The sequence below is a fragment of the Lutra lutra genome, chromosome X (assembly GCF_902655055.1).
Source record: "Lutra lutra chromosome X, mLutLut1.2, whole genome shotgun sequence".
NCBI classification, from domain to species: domain Eukaryota; kingdom Metazoa; phylum Chordata; class Mammalia; order Carnivora; family Mustelidae; genus Lutra; species Lutra lutra.
In genome coordinates, this window is record NC_062296.1 from 57,450,937 (window position 1) to 57,470,960 (window position 20,024).

General features: G+C 41.7%; 1 protein-coding gene across 7 annotated transcripts in view; it reads left to right on the forward strand.

The window, feature by feature from the left end:
• Window positions 1-20,024, forward strand: part of ZNF182 (zinc finger protein 182) — a 47,755-nt gene that overhangs the window by 12,591 nt on the left and 15,140 nt on the right. For 2 of the 7 annotated variants that reach the window (XM_047715017.1, XM_047715018.1), the window contains exons 1-3: window positions 4,101-4,286; window positions 5,373-5,431; window positions 5,769-5,946. Coding sequence is in view for 5 of the 7 variants with exons in the window: in XM_047715011.1 (XP_047570967.1) it covers window positions 4,861-4,866; window positions 5,373-5,431 (65 nt within the window). In the remaining 2 variants the exon portion in view is untranslated. Of the gene's footprint in view, window positions 1-2,674; window positions 3,761-4,100; window positions 4,287-4,334; window positions 4,942-5,372; window positions 5,432-5,768; window positions 5,947-20,024 lie in introns of those variants that run through there. The other 5 variants (XM_047715011.1, XM_047715010.1, XM_047715014.1 and 2 more) reach the window with 5 other exon arrangements.

Here is a 20,024-nt window from a genome sequence, read left to right on the forward strand (position 1 = left end):
CTCTCTTGCTGCCCCTTCTTCACCTTTGTTCTCTCCAACAGCGCTCCCACATTTACCCCCATTCCCTGACACTAGCTCAGGTTACCCACAGATTCTCCTTCTACGCTTGCTCAGCCCCATTCCTCACTTTCTCTTCGTTGACTCTGTTAACTCTGCCTCTTGTTCTTCGAAATGATCTCACTCATAGAAATTTCCAGTGTAACCCCTGTTCCTCCTGGAACCACTCCCATTCTGCACCTGATCTCATGTCTAGTTGTTTTCATTCTGCCCCATAGTACCTTCATCCAATCACACTCTGCCTTGAATTCACCACTTTTTGCTAACACTGGTCCCCATGTTTCCCCAGTTTATTCACTTGGGGCCATGTGACCTGTGACCTTTGTCTTTCCCCTTGGCTCACAGTCCCCACAGTGACTTGCCTTCTTCTTTTTGCTTCTATTCCCTCTTACTCTGCCCAGCATTAGCTCCATTCATGCACATGTGGCATCTCCTTCACCTGGTTGATGGATGCTAGGATCTCTGGACATTCCTGGAGCCCCGCATCCCCCCTGTCTGGTCCCAGTCTGCCCCTCACTCACTCTAGCCACTCCCCTTCTCCCTCAGAGTGTCACCACTCGAACTCACCCTGATTCACACATTCACGTTCTGCCATGTATATGGCTTCAGTCCCTCTTCTTCTGTCCCTTGTGCTCCCCATTCTTCCCTCTATGCCCCACATTACCTCCATTCCCTCCCATGTTCCGCCTAAATTCACCTCTCTCACCCTTAATGTGCCCCATAAACCATCATTTATTCACACTCTGGTCCTCTGTGCTCAAAACAATTTGCACTCTCCTGCTTTATCAACTCCATACGCATTCACCGTGTGAATTGCTCCATTCCCTCCGTCTGCTCCTACTTTCACTTTTGGTCACTTTAGCCCAATCCTCAATTTCCTATCACTTACTCAGTCTCATCCATAATCTTGATTAATTCAAAATCAAATGCACAGGCATTCCCTCATGTGGCTCCTCACTACCCACTTTCATTCCACTCTGCTCCTGCACCTCCCTCCCATCCCCCCCGTCTCTCCTTGCCACCATTCACTCCCACTCTGCCCTTCATTCACCACTATTTACCCCTGCCCCCAGCCAGTCCCATATGTCTCCCATTGAGTGACACTCACATTGGCCAAGACAGAACAGTCTGACAGGATTCATGTACCAGTGATGGCATGTACTACAAACACCAGTGGCTTCAAAAGAATGGGAGGGGGTTCCTCCCTTGGAAGCAGGTAGTTCAGGGCTAGCATGCCAGCTTCAAGGTCACCAGAGAACTGGCTTGTGAGCTGTTGCTCTGACAAACTCACCCACTACCTTATGGTCCCAAGTCACTGCTTGTAATTGGCCACGCTTCTATAGTTTTGATGAAATGTATCTTATATTGTAAAGTAAGCTCTACACCCAATGTGGGGCTTGAGCTCATGACCCTAAGATCAAGAGTCACATGCTCTACCAACTGGGCCAGCCACATACCCCCTGATGAAATGTATCTTAAGAGCAATCGTGGTGTCGGCTCACTGGTGAGGTGGGGGAACTGTGGGTGGGAGTGTCACACTGTACAAACTCTGTGGTGGGACCAGCTGCTGTCAGCTTCCCACACCCCTTCAGCTAGCTACCCGCTGCTTAGACCACTGTGTGAGGAGGTCGCTCCGGCAGGGACTGTTGGCAGAGGATGCCCAGCACAGAGTGAGAGTCCAGCTCCTCAGCACAGAAAAGCTGGCCTCACATAGGTTGTCAATGTGCCTTGTGAACCCTGGGACGGTTCTTGAGGGGTGTATCACTGGCTCAGGGACATTTCTGGAGTTGGCAATCTCTGTACCCTCATACCCACCAATCCTAAAGGATTTTTTCTATGCACAGGTGTGTGTGTGTACAAGGTGGTGGGGGGATGATGTTTGTAAGATGGAAGAGGCCAGGCTGGGATGGGCCCTACAGTCTGGCCCTTCCTATTTCCCACTGATATATTTTGTACCCAAGAAGTACTGATCCTTCGGGGAGCAAGAGATAGGAGCTAGTCTTCTGTTTTTTCTCCTTGCTTTGGCTGCCAAGAAGCTCCAAATAGATTTCTGGTAAAAAAAAAAAAATTCCTTGTCTAGTTTTAATGGTTCTGGGATGAGGACCTGCAGATTCTTTCCGGAAGTTCTGTGGGATAGCGAATAAACAAAAGAATATTATTGGGTAGAAGTTAAGGATCCAACCTTGGAAAACTGTGTGACTATGCGCACGTTACTTAGTCTCTCTGGGACTCAGTTTCCTCCTCTGACAAGTAGAGGCCATGGGACTGTTCACAGATAGTGGGGACTGAGTGAGGCAGGTCATACCATGTGCTTCACACGGTGTGTGGCACTCAGGAGATACTGAGCTAGGTCTGAGCCCCCATTATCACTTGCTGGGCCTGTTGGCAGAAGCCACAGTTTTTCCTGCTTTCGCCCTTGCCCTCTGTTGTCTGTTCTTCAAAGCAGCCTGCAGGTTATCTTTGAATTTTTTCCTTTTGATTAACAAAAGCTTAATATATATAGATGCCTGATTTTATTTAAATAATAATACTAAAACATATAGCACTTGCTGTGTGCCAAGAATTGTTCTAAATCTTTACAATTACCAGTTCGTTTGTCATCGTCCCCATTTTACAGATGAGGAAACAGCACAGGGAAGAGTTCTGCCCTAGTTACAAAGCTGGTGAATGGGGGTTTGAAACCAGGCTGTCTCCATCATGTTTGTTTGGTTCTGTCTTCTTCCTTGCTGTGTTCCCAATGTCTGGAATACTGTCTGTCATACAGGAGAAGCTCATGTTCTAGTGGTGCACGACTCGCAATAAACAAGAATTCGAGATTGCTTCTGATGGGTCTTTAAAAAAATCTAACCCCTCTCACGGCTCCCCATTCTGTCTAGAATGAAGCATGAGCTCTGTTCCTGGCAGAGGAGGCCCTACGGCATCTGCCCCCCCCCCTCCCTCACACCTCCTACGCTCCCAACACACTGCCAGTTTCCATTCCTCCCAACACGCCAAATTGGTCCCACTTCCCGGCCAAGAGGCTCTTTTCTTCGGCTATTTGTGTGGCCGGCTCCTTTTGGTCAGCAAAACTGTCACCTCCGACGAAAGGATTTCGTTCCTGCCCATACAGAGAAAAGAACCCGTCAGCTGCTGCTTAACACATTGGCTTCACCGCGGGGTGTGTGTGTCCTAGGTCGCCGTTTATGTATCCTTCAGCTTGTTTGTATGCTGTCCTTCAAAACTCCCGGCTTTAGCCACTGGATGGAGCCAGTGTGACCTTTCCCAACCTCCCGGCCTTTGTGCAGGCTGGGCGATTCTGCCACGCGTCCCGTCTTCCTGTTCAATTACACCTGTAAACCCGACGCTGCCCTTCGGGTTCAAGACACCAAATTCCCGCCTGCCAGAATTTTCCTCAGTTGGGCAGTTCCCCTCCCCATCATAAGGAAAATGGTTTTCGAAGCCTCGGGCATGACGGTCTCTGTAGAACCAAGTAGACACCTGCTCCACACCACAGCCCTCGAGGCGTAGAGCCCCGGTGGGCGCGGCCATCTCAAAGCAGGGACCGCGCGGGCGCGGCCATCTTCCCTCCGCGCAGGCGCCGCGGCCCCGCCGCGTTCGCGTGGGGCCAGGGGGAGGGGGGCAGGAGGGGGCCGGGTGTTGACTATTGGCGGACGCGGGCTCAAAGCCCCCACTGAGCGTGCGCACATCCAACCGCTGCAACACTGTAGGTTGCGGAGCCTGAGTTGGTCCTGAAGCGGAAGTGCTTCTTGGGGCCAGTTCTTGCACTGGTCTCTGCAGTGAGCAGAAAATCTATTGTCGAGAGGGTGAGAGAGAGAGAGAGAAAGAGAGGGGTTGAGAGGGCGAGTGCTAGAGGTGATGGGCGGAGTGATGGGGAGTTCGGGGGGAACGAAAGGGGGATTTTTGGGGGGTCATTGATGGTGGGATTTGTGGGGTGAGTGATGGGAGACCGAATGACGATCTCTGGGCACGATGGTGGACAAAGTTATGGGACTAGTCAGGGTTGAGTGGGGCTTGTTAAACGTTGACTTTTACACATTTTCCAGCACAGTGACCTGCGCTAAGGGTTCATACGCACTCCTCAGGCTCCTCCTTAGGCGCCCCCGCCTCTCCCCGTGCCCCTCTCCCATTGCCCGCGCCCCAGGGTAGGGGCCTGATGTGAATGCTTCAGCTGAAGTGAATCTGCACCCGAAGGCTTCCTTCTGGCTCCTGGGCAAGCCGGCCCCAGTGAGGTGAGGAGAAGGAAGAGGCACCTGAGAGGACTCATCTCCCGAGCTGAGAGCTTGGGACTTGGGAGGGGGGTGGGCGAGGCCTGGTGCTGCGGGGTCTGGGGGTGGATCATCAGGCTTAAAACGTCAGGAGGCTGATAGTTTTCCAAAAATTCAGTTTTCTTGGCGTTTAACAAATACTAGCACATTTGAATTACAGATTAATTAAAAATAGTGCGAAAGAAAATCAAAAGGAATTCATTTTATCACCCTATGTCTATACATCCATTCTTAGACAGTTTTAGTGTTTTAGGGCTCTGGGTTTTTAAACATTTCACATATAGTTTGTGGTGGGTTCCTGCGGTTTTATAACCTACCTTTTTTTTTTCACTTAGAAGTTGACTGTGATTCAGCTTAATTTATTCTGTGACGTGTTAAAAACTTTCATTTAGGTATGTGTACAGAAAAGTACACAGATGCTAAAGCATACAACAGTCTTTTAAATAGCTATGTAGCATTTCACCCCTTGTATCCTTATTAATCTTCTTATTTTGAGTCATACAGGATTAACTTTGGCATTCATAAAGTAGACGCTGAGATGAAGGTACTTACAGAGGAATTGTGATGCATTAGAGTACATTATTTCATTAAGGAAAATGCCTAGAAATACTATTTCTGGGTCAGTACACAAGTGTATACAGACAAAACCCTTTTGTGTTAGATGCTCACGTTTGGAAAAGAATCAAGAATACACAGGTGGTTTTTTTTTTTTTAAGATTTTATTTTATTTATTTGACAGAGAGAGATCACAAGTAGGCAGAGAGGCAGGCAGAGAGAGAGAGGGAAGCAGACTCCCTGCTGAGCAGAGAGCCCGATGCGGGGCTCGATCCCAGGACTCTGAGATCATGACCTGAGCTGAAGGCAGAGGCTTAACCCACTGAGCCACCCAGGCGCCCCTACACAGGTGGTTGTTAAAAACCACACGGTTGCCCACACTTCCACAGAGTGGCCTCATGCCCAGCTTATGGGAGGGAATTCTTGGGCAGATAATTCTAGGCAGATAGTCCCGATGGGTTCTCTCATACTCTGTATACTTCTCCGTTCTTCCAGCTCAGCCTTCGCACATCTCTGCCTTTTCCCAAGAAGAACAGGAAATGGCCAAACCCCAGGTAAGTATGTGGTCTGTTCCTTTTTTTTTCTTTTTTTTTTTTTTTACCATGGATGTGATGAGCATGGAGGAATTCCTGACATAAAATAGGAAATTATTTGTAAATAAGCATTGGGATCAGGAAAAACGAGAGACAGCAGCAAGGCCAAGTTAGAGTGTAGACATGTGGAGGTGTGACTGGTACTAACATTGACTTACAGATGTCTCTTTGAGCCTCTGGCTGCCAGAGGGATACTTAATTAGGAAGCTGGCTCACCTTGCTCATCAGGAGAGAGCGCACCAAGTCCTCAGGGAAGTGGAGGTTTCCTGTAATTGCCTTCCATGGCATTTCTTTTCAGAGTCTTCCTGTGGATGGCGGAATTGTCTTTAAGCACAGCCTGGTGATAAATGCAGTCCCTGGTTTCCTGCTGCTATTTCTTACAGCATTCCTCAGTGAGCTGGCGACATAACGTCAAGGTGTAACTTGGGAACGAAATGTCTTAGGGAACTGGCTTTTCTTGAAATCGTTTTCCTGAAGTAAGTTTATCAGTCATACTTTGGATTCTCATTTGGCCAAGAGACAGAGTCTTGCAGATGTGCTTATAGCCACATCTTTTTTCCTTCAGTAAAAAAAAAAAAAATTTAAATTAGTGTGCTGGAATATTGAATTTGTTGTCACTGCCTAGTACAATAAATATGAACCCATTTGGCGTTGTTGATGTCAGTGCTGAGGTGAAGGTATTTCATGAATACAGATGGGTGTAACTAATCTATGGGATAGAGAATAGTTTCATCAGGCAAAAAAATGCCTCGTGCTACTCCTTTATGGTTCTCTCCTTCCCCACTTGTAACCTCAGACAACCACAGATCTGTTCTGCATCACTACAGTTTTTATCTTTTCCAGGATGTCATATAAAAGGAATCCTATGTATGTAACCTTTTTTTAAAAAATTAAATGTTCGTTGGAGATAATCGATTGATGTGCAGTTATAAATAAAATACAGAGACATCCCATGTATCCTTTACCTGTTTCCCCCAGTAGTACATCTTACAAAGCTATAGTAGAATGTCATGACCAGGATGTTGACTTTGCTGTGGTTAAGACAAGCCCCGGCACCGCAGGGACCTCTTATGTTGCCCTTTTATAGCCAAATACATCCCTTTTCTCTAATCCTCCCATTCTTAGCCTCCTAGGAATTACCACTCTCCATTTCTCAAATTTTGTTGTTTCAAGAATGAGATAAAAATCAAATCCTGGGGCACCTGGGTGGTTCAGTGGGTTAAAGCCTCTGCCTTCAGCTCGGGTCATGATCCCAGGGTCCTGGGATCAAGCCCCATGTCGGGCTCTCTGCTCAGCAGGGAGCCTGCTTCCTCCTCTCTCTGTGCCTGCCTCTCTGCCTACTTGTGATCTCTCTCTGTCAAATAAATAAATAAAATCTTAAAAAAAAAATCGTACAGTATGTGACCTTTTGACACTGAGGATATTTTTACTCAGCATAATTCCCTGGAGATTCAGACAAGCTGTGTGTGTCAGGTCTTTTTATTGCTGGGTGGTATTCCATGATATTGATGCACCACAGCTTGTCTGTCCCTTCTTCTGTTGAAAGACATTGGAATTATTTCCAGTTTTTGACAGTTACAAGTAACACTACTTTAAACCTTCATACACGGGTTTTTGTGTAAACATCGGTTTTCATTTCTCTAGAATAAATATTGGATTGCTGGGTCACATGATAAGTGTATGTTTAAGACTCTGCCAGATTGTCTTCCAGAATGGTTGAATCATTTTTCATTTCCACCAGCAATGTATAAGAATTCCAGTTGCTACGTTGTTGTCGGCACTTGGTATTGTCAGTATTTTTAATTTGAGTCATTCTGGCAGTATAGTTGGTATCTCATCATGGCTTTAATTTGGGTTTCACTAATAGCCAATTATGTTCAAGGTCTTTAGATACACTTATTTACTTTTTGTATATCCTCTTTGATGAAGTGTTCAATCCGCTTTTCTGCCCATTTAAAATTAGATTGTTTTCTCACTACTGAGCTTTGAGAGTTCTTTATGTATTCTGTGTGCAAGTTCTTTGCTGGATACATAGTTTGTGTGGTTTGCAAGTCCTTTGCTGGATACATAGTTTGTGTGGTTTGTCTTTTTATTCTCTAAACAGTGTATTCACAGAGAAAGAATTTTTAATTTTGAAAATGTCCTGTGTATGAATTATTTCCTTTATGGATGGTGATTTTGGTGTCATGGTTAAGAACTCTTTGCTGGATCCTTACGTCATGAAGATTTTTTTCGATTCTGTAAGTTTCATAGTTTTAGCTTTTACATTTAGACCTGTGATCTCTTTTGCATTAATTTTTATATAAGGGGTGAGAAGTAGGTTGAGGGTTATTATTTTGCATGTGGAATTCCATTTGTTCCAACCCCATTTGTCCAAAGGATCATTTTTCTCTTTTGAATTGCTTTTGCAGGTTTGTCATAAATCAGTCGGCCATATTTGTGGATCTATTTCTGGACTTTACTCTGTTCTATTGATCTATGTATCTAATCCTCTGCCAGTCCCACGCTTTTTTTTACACTTTTATTTAAATTCCAGTTAGTTAGCATACAGCTGTTTCTATAATTCGGCTATCATAGATAATGCTGCTATAAACACTGGGGTCTGTATGCCTTTGAATTAGTACTTTTGTATTCTTTGGGTAAGTACCTAGCAGTGTGATTGCTGGGTTGTAGGGTAGCTCTATTTATAACTTTTTGAGGAACCTCCATACTGTTTCCAGTGTGGCTGCACCAGTTTGCATCCCCATCAACAGTACGAGAGGGTTCCCCTTTCTCCACATTTTCCACAACATCTGTTGTTTCTTATGTTGTTGATTTTACCCATTCAGACAGGAGTGATGTGATAACTCATCGTAGTTTGGATTTGCATTTCGCTGAGTGATGTTGAACATCTTCTCATGTGTCTGTTGGCCATCTGGATGTCTTCTTTGGAGAATTGTCTATTCATGTCTTCTGCCCATTTTTAACTTTTTAAAAAAGATTTATTTATTTTCATGCTTTACAGGTGTTTTATTTCCTGAAGCTGATGTCATTGCAAGCTGCTTTTCCATTTTAAGTAAAACACTTAAATTGTTGATAGGATTTGCTGGTGGCACGGGGTTTGTAGTGACCCCTGCACATTGTTTAAAAATTGGATCGTACTGCACTGGGACACTCAGGTCCATTTCAGGAATCTTTTCTTAAATTACTTACTTCAGTAGTCACTGGTATTCTGGGGAAAAAATTTGGGAAGTTTCTGTTTGTATTTTATTGTAGTTTATAATAAATCAAATTATTTTTTATTAGTTTCTGAGGTAGAATTTAGTGATTCATGGGTTGAGTGCAATACCCAGTGCTCATTCCATCAAGTGCCCTCCTTCATGCCCATCACCCAGTTGCCCCGTCCCCTACCCACTTCCCTTCCAGCAACCCTCAAGTTTGTTTCCTAGAGTTTATCACCTCTTATGGTTTGCCTCCCTCTCAATTTTCATCTCGTTTTTTTCCCCCTCCCTTCCCCTATGTTCATCTGTTTCATTTCTTAAATTCCAAATATGAGTGAAGTCATATGGTATCTGTCTTTCTCTGACTTATTTTGCTTAGAATAATACGTTCCATCCACGTCTTTGCAAATGGCAAGATTTTATTCTTTTTGATGGCTGAGTAATATTCCACTATATATATATATAAAATACCTGTTCATGTCTTCTGCCTGTTTTCTTTTATTTGAGAGAGAGAGAGCATGCACAGTGGGGAGGGGGAGAGGGAGAGAATCTCCCTCAGTCTCTGTGCTGAGCTTGGAGTCTGATGTGGGGCTTGATCTCATGACTCTGGAATCACAACCTGAGCCAAAACCAAGAGTCAGACTATTGACAAACTGTGCCATTCAGGCATCCGTTCCGTCCATTTTTTAATTGCATTATTTGTTTTTGGGGTGTTGAGTTTTATAAGTTCCTTAGATGTTTTGTATACTAACCCTTTTTGAGATATGTCATTTGCAAATATCTTCTCTTGTTCTGTAGGTTGCTTTTTTAGTTTTGGTGGTTGTTTCCTTCACTGTGTAGAAGACTTTTGTTTTGATTTAGTCCCAATAGTTTACTTTTGCTTTTGTCTTCCTTGCCTCAGGAGACAGATCTAGAAAGAAGATGCTTCTACCCATGGCAAGAAGTTACTGCTGGTGTTCTCTTCCACAGTTTTTATGGTTTCATATCTCACATTTAGGTCTTTCATCCATTTTTAATTTATTTTTCTGTGTGGTGTAAGTAAGTGATCCAGTTTCTTTTTTTTTTTAAGATTTTATTTATTTATTTGACAGACAGAGATCACAAGTAGGCAGAGAGGCAGACAGAGAGAGAGAGGGAAGCAGACTCCCTGCTGAGCAGAGAGCCCGATGTGGGACTTGATCCCAGGACCCTGAGATCACGACCTGAGCCGAAGGCTGAGGCTTAACCCACTGAGCCACCCAGGCGCCCCTCTTTTTTTTTTTTTTTTTTGAAAGTTGCTGTTCAGTTTTCCCAACACCATTTGTTGAAGAGACATTCTTTTCCCACTGGGTATTCTTCCTGCTTTGTCTAGAATTAATTGACTGATAGTTGTGGATACATTTGGGGGGTTTCTTGTCTGTTCTGTTGACCTATGTGTCTATTTTTGTGCCAGTATCATGCTGTTTTGATTAGTACAGCTTTGTAATATAACTGGCAGTCTGGAATTGTGATGCCTCCAGCTTTGCTTCCCTTTTTCAGGGTTGCTTTGGCTATTTGGGGTCTTTATGGCTCCACAGACATTTTTGGATTGTTTGTTCTAGCTCTGTGAAACATGCTGGTGGTATTTTGATAGGGATTGGTTTAAATGTCCAGATTGAGCTTCGAATAGTATAGACATTTTAACAATATTTGCTTTTCCAATCCATGAGCACAGAATGTCTTTGCATTTCTTTTTTTAAAGATTTTATTTAACTTATTTTGAGAGACAGTGAGAGGTAGGGAGAGAATAGGGGGGAGAGGGAGAGGGAGAGAGAGAATCTCAAGCAGACTCCATGCTGAGCGTGAAGGCTGATGGGCTTGATCTTACCACCATCAATATCATGACCTGAGCTGAAACCAAGAGTCCAATGCCTAGCTGACTGAGCCACCTAGGTACCCATCTTTCCATTTCTTTGTATCATCCTCAATTTCTTTTATCAGTGTTTTAGTTTTCAGAGTACAGGTCTTTTATCTCCTTGGCTAGGTTTGTTCCTAGGTATTTTACTGATTTGGGTGCCATTGTAAATGGGATTGGTTTCCTTTTTTAAAAAAAATTATTTGAGAGAGAGAGAGAGAATGCAGGAGAGCAGAAGCAGTGGAGACGGAGAAGCAGGCTGCCCATGGAGCAGCGAGCCCGATGCGGGGCTCAATCCCAGCACCCTGGCATCATGAGCTGAGCCGAAGGCAGATGCTTAACTGACTGAGCCACCCAGGTGCCCCTGGGATTGATTCATTAATTTTTTTTTTCTGCTGCTTCATTATCGGTAAATAGAAATGCAGCAGATTTCTGTACATTGCTTTTGTATCCTGTGACTTTACTGAATTTGTGTATCAGTTCTAGCAGTTTTTTGGTGGAGTCTTTTGGGTTTTCTATGTACAGTACCATGTCATCTGCAAGTAGTGAGATTTTTTAGTTTTTCCTTGCCTATTTGGATACTTTTTATATCCTTTTGTTCTCTGATTGCAATGACTAGGACTTCCAGTACTCAGGTAAATAAAAATGGTGAGACTGGATATCCCTGTCTTGTTCCTGACTGTAGAAGAGGAGCTCTCAGTTTTTCCTCATTGAGTATGATGCTAGCTGTGGGTTTTTCATATATGGCCTTTATTATGTTGAAGTATGTTTCCTCTAAATCTATCTTGTTGAGAGTTTTTATCATGAGTGGATGTTGTACTTTGTCAGATGCTTTTTCTGCACCTATTGCAATGACCATATGGTTTATATCCTTTCTTTTATTAATGTGATATATCACATTGATTTGTGAATTTCGAACCACCCTTGCATCCCAGGAATAAATCCTACTTGATCGTGGTGAATGATTTTGTTAATGTATTGTTGGATTTGGTTTGCTGATATTTTATTGAGAATTTTTGCATCCATGTTCATCAGGGATATTGGCCTGTGGTTCTCTTTTTTAGTAGTTTTTTTTTTTTTTTTTTTTTTTTTGACAGAGAGATCACAAGCAGGCAGAGAGGCAGGCAGAGAGAGAGGAGGAAGCAGGCTCCCCGAGAGAGCAGAGAGCCCGATGCGGGGCTCGATCCCAGGACTCCGAGATCATGACCTAAGCCGAAGGCAGCGGCTTAACCCACTGAGCCACCCAGGCGCCCCTAGTAGTTTTTTTTTTAATCTGGTTTTGCTATCAGGGTAATGCTGCCTTCATAGAATGAATGTGGAGGTTTTCCTTCCTTTTCTATTTTTTGCAATAGTTTGAGAAGAATAGGTATTAACTCTTTAAATATTTGGTAGAATTTGCCTGTGAAGCCATCTTGCCCTGGACTTCTTAGTATATGTGCTGCTGAAGTGAGCACTCTGGACTTTTGTTCGTTGGAAGTTTTTGGATTACTGGTACAATTTCCTTGCTGGTTTTGGGTCTGTTCAGGTTTTCTATTTCTTCGTGTTTCAGTTTTGGTAGCTTTTATATGTTTGTAGGAATTTATCCATTTCTTCTAGGTTGTCCCAATTTGTTGGCATATAGTTTTTCATAATATTCTCTTATAATTATATTTCTGTGGTGTTGGTTGTGATCTCTCCTCTTTGCTTTGTGATTTTATCTATTTGGGTCCTTTCTCTTTTATTTTTGATAAGTCTGGCTAGAGGTTTATCAATTTTATTAATTTTTAAAAAGATTTTATTTAAGAGAGAGATAGCAAGCAAGCATGAGCAGAGGGAGGGGCAGTCGGAAAGGGAGAAGCAGAAGGCAGACGCTTATCCCACTAAGCCCCCACCAGGCGCCCATCCCTAAATTTTATTAATTTTTTCAAAAAACCAGTTCATGGTTTCATTGATTTGTTCTGTTGTTTTTTTAAAATTTCAGTATCATTTATTTCTCCTCTAATCTTTATTATTTCCTTCTTTCTGCTGGCTTTGGGCTTCATTTGTTGTTGTTGTTGTTGTTGTTAAAGATTTTTATTTATTTATTTGAGAGAGAGACAGTGAGAGAGAGCATGAGCGAGGAGAAGGTCAGATGGAGAAGCAGACTCCCCATGGAGTTGGGAGCCCGATGCGGGACTCGATCCTGGGACTCCGGGATCATGACCTGAGCTGAAGGCAGTCGTCCAACCGAGCCACCCAGGCGTCCCTCATTTGTTGTTTTTTTACCTAGTTCCTTTAGTTGTAATGTTAGGTTGTTAGTTGAGATTTTTTTCTTGCTTCTTGAGGTAGGCCTCTATTGGTATATACTTCCTTCTTAGGTCTGCTTTTGCTGTGTTCCAAAGGTTTTGGACCATTGTGTTTTAATTTTCACTTGTTTCTGTGTATTTTTTAATTTCTTCTTTGATTTCCTGATTGACCCATTCACTGTTTGGTAGCATATTGTTTAACCTCCACGTGTTTGTGGGATTTTTTCTTGTAGTTGACTTCAAGTTTCATAACGCTGTGGTCAGAGAAGGTGCATGGTGTGACTTTAGTCTTTTTGTATTTGTTAAGACCTGTTTTTGTGACCTAATCTGTGATTTATTCTGGAGAATGTCCTGTGTGTACTTGAAAAGAATGTATTCTGCTGTTTTAGGATAGAATGTTCTGAATGTATCTAAGTCCATCTGGTCCACTGTGTCATTCAAAGCTGTTGTTTCCTTGTTTATTTTCTGTCCCTTGATGTAAGTGGTGTGGTGTTACTATCCTCTACCATTTTGTATTGTTATCAGTTTTTTAATGTTTATTATTGTTTTATATATTTGGGTGCTCCCAGGTTGGGTGCATAAATACTTTCAATTTTTATATCTTCTTGTTAGATTGTCCCTTTTATTATGATACAGCGCACTTCTTTGTCTCCTGTTGCAGTCTGTTTGAAAGTCTGGTTTGTCCAATATGTGTAGGTACTCTGGCTTTCTTTTGACATCCATTTGCATGATAAATTTTTCTCTATCCCTTCACTTTCAATCTGTGGATGTCTTGAAGTGTAAAATGATTCTCTTAGGTGGAGTGCCTGGTTAGCTCAGACAGTGGCCATGTGACTTTTGATGTCAGGATTGTGAGTTTGAGCCCCACGCTGGATGTAGAGATTACTTAAAAAAATAAAAAGTAAAATAAAATGAATCTCTTATAGGTGACATATTGAAGGGTCTTTTTTTTTTTTAATCCATTCTGACACCCTGTGTCTTTGGATTGGCGCATTTAGTCCATTTACAGTCAGAGCAATTATTGATAGATATGCATTTATTGCCATTTTATTTCTTGTTTTGTTATTTCTGGAGATTTTCTCTGTGCCTTTCTTGCCTTCGTCACTTTTGGTCTTTCCTTTCCAGAGTCCCCTTTAATACTTCTTGCAGGGCTGGTTTGGTGGTCATGGACTCCCTGAGATTTTGTTTGTCTGGGACACTTGTTATCTCTCATTCTATTCCGAATGCTAGCCTTGCTTCGTAGAGTACTCTTGGCTGCAGAGTTTTCCAGTCAGCACTTGGAATAGATCATGCCACTCCCTGCTGACTTGCCAAGTTTCTTTTGATAAATCTGCAGCTAGCCTTATGGACCTTAACCTTGTACGTTAAGGACTAATTTTTTTAAAGATTTTATTTTGTTAATTTGACCGAGAGAGACAGTGGGAGAGGGAACACAAGCAGGGGGAGTGGGAGAGGGAGAAGCAGGCTTCCTGCAGAGCTGGGAGCCTGACACAGGGCTCGATCCCAGGACCCTGGGATCAGGACCTGAGCCAAAGGCAGACATTTAATGACTGAGCCACTGAAGTGTTCCAAGGACTAATTTTTTTAAGATTTTATTTTTTAAGTCATCTCTGTACCCAGCGTGGGGCTCAAACCCACAATCCCGAGATAAGGAGTCACATGCTCTACTGAATGGGCCAGTTGGGTGCCATTAAGGACTTCTTATATTTTACTGCTTTTGAGATTTTTTCTTTATCAGTATATTTCACAGACTTAATTACAATATGTCTTTGTGTTGGCCTGCTTTTGTTGATTTTGATGGGAGTTCTCTGTGCTTTGTGGATCTAGATGTCCGCTTCCATCCCCAGATTAGGGAAGTTTTTAGCTATTATTTCTCCAAATAAATTTTCTCCCACCCCCCTTTTCTCTCCTTCTTCTGGGACTCCTATAATACAAATGTAATGTTTGATGGAGTCATTGAATTTCCTAAGTTTATTTTGTTGCATAATTTCTCTCTCTCTTTTATTCATCTTCATTACGTACTTTCTATTATTTTGTGTTTTAGGTCACTAATTCATTCCTTTGCTTCTTCTATCCTGCTGTTTGTTATATCAGGCGTGTTTCTAATCTTGTTTATTGTCCTTTTCATCTTTGGTCAATTCTTTTTTTTTTTAAGTTGACACCCCAATGTGGGGCTTGAATTAATGACTCTGAGATCAAGACATGAGCTGAGAGTCAAACCAAAGGCAGATGCTTAAACTTCAGAGCCACCCAGGCACCCCTGATTGATTCTATTTTAATTTTTTTTTCTCTTTGGCAAGTGTCTCACTGATGTCTTCTATTCTTTTATCAAGCCCAGTGTGTATCCTTATGATGATTGCTTTAAATTCTCCATGAGGCATGTTACTTACATCTGTTTCGGTTAGATCTCTGACTGTGGCCTTGTTCTTTCATTTAGGATAGTTTCCTCTGTCTTCACATTTTATCTAAGTCTCTTCCTTTTTTTGTGTGTTAGAGAAGCCTTTTATGTCTCCCGCTTCTGAAAGTAATGAAGGGGCCATGTGATGCCCAGGGCCTGGCACTTCACAGAGTATCTCCTGTGTGTGCTGTGTGTGCTCAGCTGTTGTGTGCTGGCCGCTCTTAAAAAATAAAATCATTTGCAGAGGCTCTTCTTGCCTGCTGTGGACAGTGTTTGGTCCCTGGCCTGAATGTGGCGAGTTTGAACTAGATGTGCTGTGGTCTGCTTGTTAAATGAGACCTGTCACTGACCTCACTGGAACTGAGGCCCTGCAGAGAGGACTCCCTGGTCAGGCGATGTGGTGTGGACAGGGGTTTCTGCTGGTCTCTGGGGGAGGGGCCTGCCATGCTAGGACTGAGCAGGGCTGTTCCACCTGTGTGCAGGGGCATAAAGCTTTGTGTAAACAAGTTAGGTAGCCAGTGTCAGTGTATGCTGCTTGCCACAGATGGCTCTGTGTATGCTGAGGGCTGGGGAATTGAAATGGCTCTGGCCAACTTCTTTGTTCCTGGGGAGGTGTCTCCATGAGGGTTGTCTCTCAGGCATGCACTCCAAGAAGAGTGAATAATCTCCCTACTATGTTCCCCGGGCCCTGAGCTTGTTTTTATGTATGTGTATGAAAGTGGTCCGGTTTCATCCTTTGGCATGCAGCTGCCCACTTTTCCTAGCACCCATTTATTTAAGACACTGTCTTTTCTCCATTGTTATATTGTTGCCTCCTTTGTTCTAGATAAATTGACCATATAAGCATGGGTTTATTTCTGGGTTCTCTATTTTGTTCCATTGATCTATGTGTTTGTTTTTGTCCAAGTACCATACTGTTTTGATTATTGTAGCTTTATAGTATAGTTGAAAATCAAGGAGCATGATATCTAGCTTTGTTCTTTCTCAAGATTGCTATGTCTATGGGAGATGTTTTGTGGTTCCATATAAACTTTGGTATTATTTGTTACAGTTCTGTGAAAAATTCCTGTGGTATTTTGATAGGGATTGTGTTAAATCTGTAGATTGCTTTAGCCACAGCATTTACACAATATTATTTCTTTCAGTCTGTGAGCATGGTATCTTTCCATTTGTGTCATCTTTGGTTTCTTTCATCAGTGGTTCATGGTTTTCAGAATAAATGTCTTTCATGTCCTTGGTTAAATTTATTCCCAGGTATTTTAGGGTTTTTTTTTGATGTACTTGTAAATCTGATTGTTTTTTAAATCTCTTTCTGATAGTTTTGGTGTTAGTGTATAGATACATAACAGATTTCTGTGTATTAATTTTGTGTTCTGCAACTTTACTGAATTTATTCCAATAGTTTTTTGGTGGAGTCTTTAAGGTTTTTTTTTTCGATAGAATATTATGTCATCTGCAAATAGTGACAGTTTTCCTTCTTCCCATTTAGATGCCTTTTCTTTCTTTTTTTTCTGCATAGTTACTGTGGCTAGGACTTCAAGTACTATGTTGAATAAAAGTGATCAGTGGACATCCTTATGTTGTTTCTGATCTTAGAGGAAAGGCTTTCTTTCACCTTTTCACTGTTGAGTATGATACTAGGTGTGAGTTTGTCATATATGGCCTTTATTGTGTTGACATACCTTCTCTGTATACCCACTTTGTTGAGAGTTTTTATCATAAATGAATGTTAAATTTTGTCAGTGCTTTTGGTGTATCTCATTGATTGATTTGTGGATGTTAAACCATTAATTCCAAGTGGAATTAATTACTTGGTCATGGGGTGTGATCCTTTTAATGTTTTATTGAATTTGGTTTGCTAATATTTAGTTGAGGACTTTTGCATCTAGGTTTATCAGGGATATTGGCCTGTAATTTTCTTTGTAGTGTCTTTGGTTTTGGGATGAGGGTAATGCTGGCTTTGTATAATGAGTTTGGAAGTGTTCCTTCTTCTTTAAGAATTGGCATAATTTGAGAAAGCCAACTTGACCTGGACTTTTGTTCTTTGGGAGTTTTTTGGTTACTGATTCAGTTTCATTCTTAGTAATTGGTCTTCAGATTTTGTGGTTCTTCATGATTCAGTCTTGGAAGATTGTATGTTTCTAGGAGTTTATCCATTTTTTTTCTAGGTTGTCTAATTTGTTGATGTGTAGTTGTTGATAGTATTGTCTTACAATCTTTGTATTTCTTTTTTTTTAGGATTTTATTTATTTATTTGACAGACAAAGATCACAAGTAGGCAGAGGCAGGCAGAGAGAGAAGGGGGAAAGCAGGCTCCCTGCCAAACAGGGAGCCTGATGCGGGGCTTGATCCCAGGACCCTGGGATCATGACCTAAGCTGAAGGCAGAGGCTTTAACCGCTGGGCCACCCACATGCCCCCAATTCTTTGTATTTCTACGGTATTGGTTGTAATTTCTCCTCATTTGTTTCTGATTTTATTTATTTGGGCTCTTTTTTTTCTAGAGTCTGGCTAAAAGTTTGTTGATTATCTTTTCAAAGAACCAGCTCTTATTCATTGATGTTTTCTATTGCGCTTTTAGTCTCTATTTCATTTATTTCCATTCTGATCTTTACTCTTTCCCTTTTTCTACTAACTTTGGGCTTTGTTCTTCTTTCTTTATTTCCTTGCGTATTAAAAGACAGATTGTTTATTTGATCTTTTTCTTGTTTCCTGAGGTAAGCCTTTATTGCTATGAACTTCTCTCTCAGAATTGCTTTTGCTGTGTCCCAAAGATTTTGGAACATTGTGTTTCCATTTCATTTGTGTCACGTTATCTCTCTTTTTAAGATTTTTATTTACTTGTTTTAGAGAGAGAGAGAGAGTACGTGTGAGTGCACGAGCAAGTGGGGGGAGGGGCAGGGAGAGAGGGAGAGAATCCTAAGCAGATTCCCCACTGAGCTCAGAGCCTGACTTGAGGCCTAGTCACGAGACCCTGAAATCATGACCTGAGCTGAAACCAAGAGTTGGACACTTAACTGAATGAGCCACCTAGGCACTCCCATGTTACCTTTTGATTTCTTTTCAGTTTCTTGATTGGTTGTTTAATAGCATATTGTCAGACTGGTTTTGTGATCTAACATGTGGTCCATCCTGGAGAATGTTCCCTATGCATTCAAGAATGTGTATTCTCCTGTTTTTGGATGGGGTGTTCTGTATATATCTATTAGATTCATCTAATCTAATGTATTGTGTAAGGCCAGTGTTTTCTCACTGATTTTCTGTATGGATAATCTATCCATTGATGTAAGGGAGGTGTTGTAGTCCTTCACTATTACCGTATTGCCGTCTATTTGTTTATTTTTGTTAATATTTGTTACATGTATTTAGATAATCCTATGTTCAGTGCATAGACATTTACAAATTCCATATCCTCTTGTTGGATTGACCCCTTTATCATTGTGTCTTTTGTTATGGTCTTTGTTTTAAAGTCTAATTTGTCTGATACAAGTATTGCTACCCCAGGTCTCTTTTCATTTCCATTAAATGAAATATCCTTTTTCATCCCCTTACTTTCAGTCTGGGCATGTCTTTAGGTTTGCAGTGAGTCTTTTGTAGGCAGTATATAAAAGGGTTTTTTTCCCCATTCACCTACCCTATGTCTTTTGATTGGAACATTTAGTCTGTTTACATTTAATTATTGATAGGTATGTACTTACTGCCATTTTATTAATTGTTTTCTGGCTGTTTTGTAGTTCCTCTTTGTTTCTTCTTCTCTTTCTTCGTTTGTGGTTTATTTTCTTCAGTGTTATGTTTAGATTCCTTTCTTTATGTATTTACTGAATTTTTTTTCTTCATGGGTACTGTTAGGTTCACATATAACATGTATGTAACAGTCATTTTTAAGTAGACAGTAGTTTAATTTTGAAAACATTCAAAAGCAAACTTTATATTTTTACTCTTTCCCCCAAATTTTAGATTTTTTTAAAAGATTGTATTTATTTATTTGACAGACAGAGATCACAAGTAGGCAGAGAGGCAGGCAGAGAGAGAGGTGGAGGCAGGGTCCCTGCAGAGCAGAGAGCCCGATGTGGGGCTTGATCCCAGGACCCTGGGATCATGACCTGAGCTGAAGGCAGAGGCTTAACCCACTGAGCCACCCAGGCGCCCCACAAATTTTAGATTTTTGATGATACATTTTGTATCTTTTTATTTCATGTATCCCTTAATTATTTTTTTAATTTTATTTTTAAGTAATCTCTACACACACCGTGGGGCTTGAATTCACAACCCCAAGATGAAGAATCAAATACTCTACTGACTGAGCCAGCCAGGTGCCCCTAATTATTTTACTGTCAGTTAATTTTACTATTTCTGTCTTTTACCCTTCATATTTGCTTTATAAGTGGTTGACCCACTGTCTTTGATTTTTACTTACCTTTTCAAGTGAGAGTTTTACTTTTGTATGTTTATTTTATTATTATTATTTTTAAAGATTTACTTATTGGTGGGGGGAGAGAAAGAGAGAGGAGGGGCAGTGAGAGAGAGCCATCACACAGACTCCCTCCTCAGAGTAGAGCCAGACATGGGGCTTTATTCCAGGACCCCAAGATCACGACCTGAGCTGAAATCAAGAGTTGGATGCCTAACCAGCTGAGCCACCCAGGCGCCCCCCTCTTTAAATATAATTACTGCCTTTTCTTCATAGCTTAGAGAAGTCCCTGTAACATTTCTTGTAAGGCCAGTTTAGTGGTGATGAGCTCTGTTTTTAAGATTTTGCTTATCTGAGAAACTCTTAATTTGTCCTTCAATTCTGAATGATAACCTTGCTGGGTAGAGAA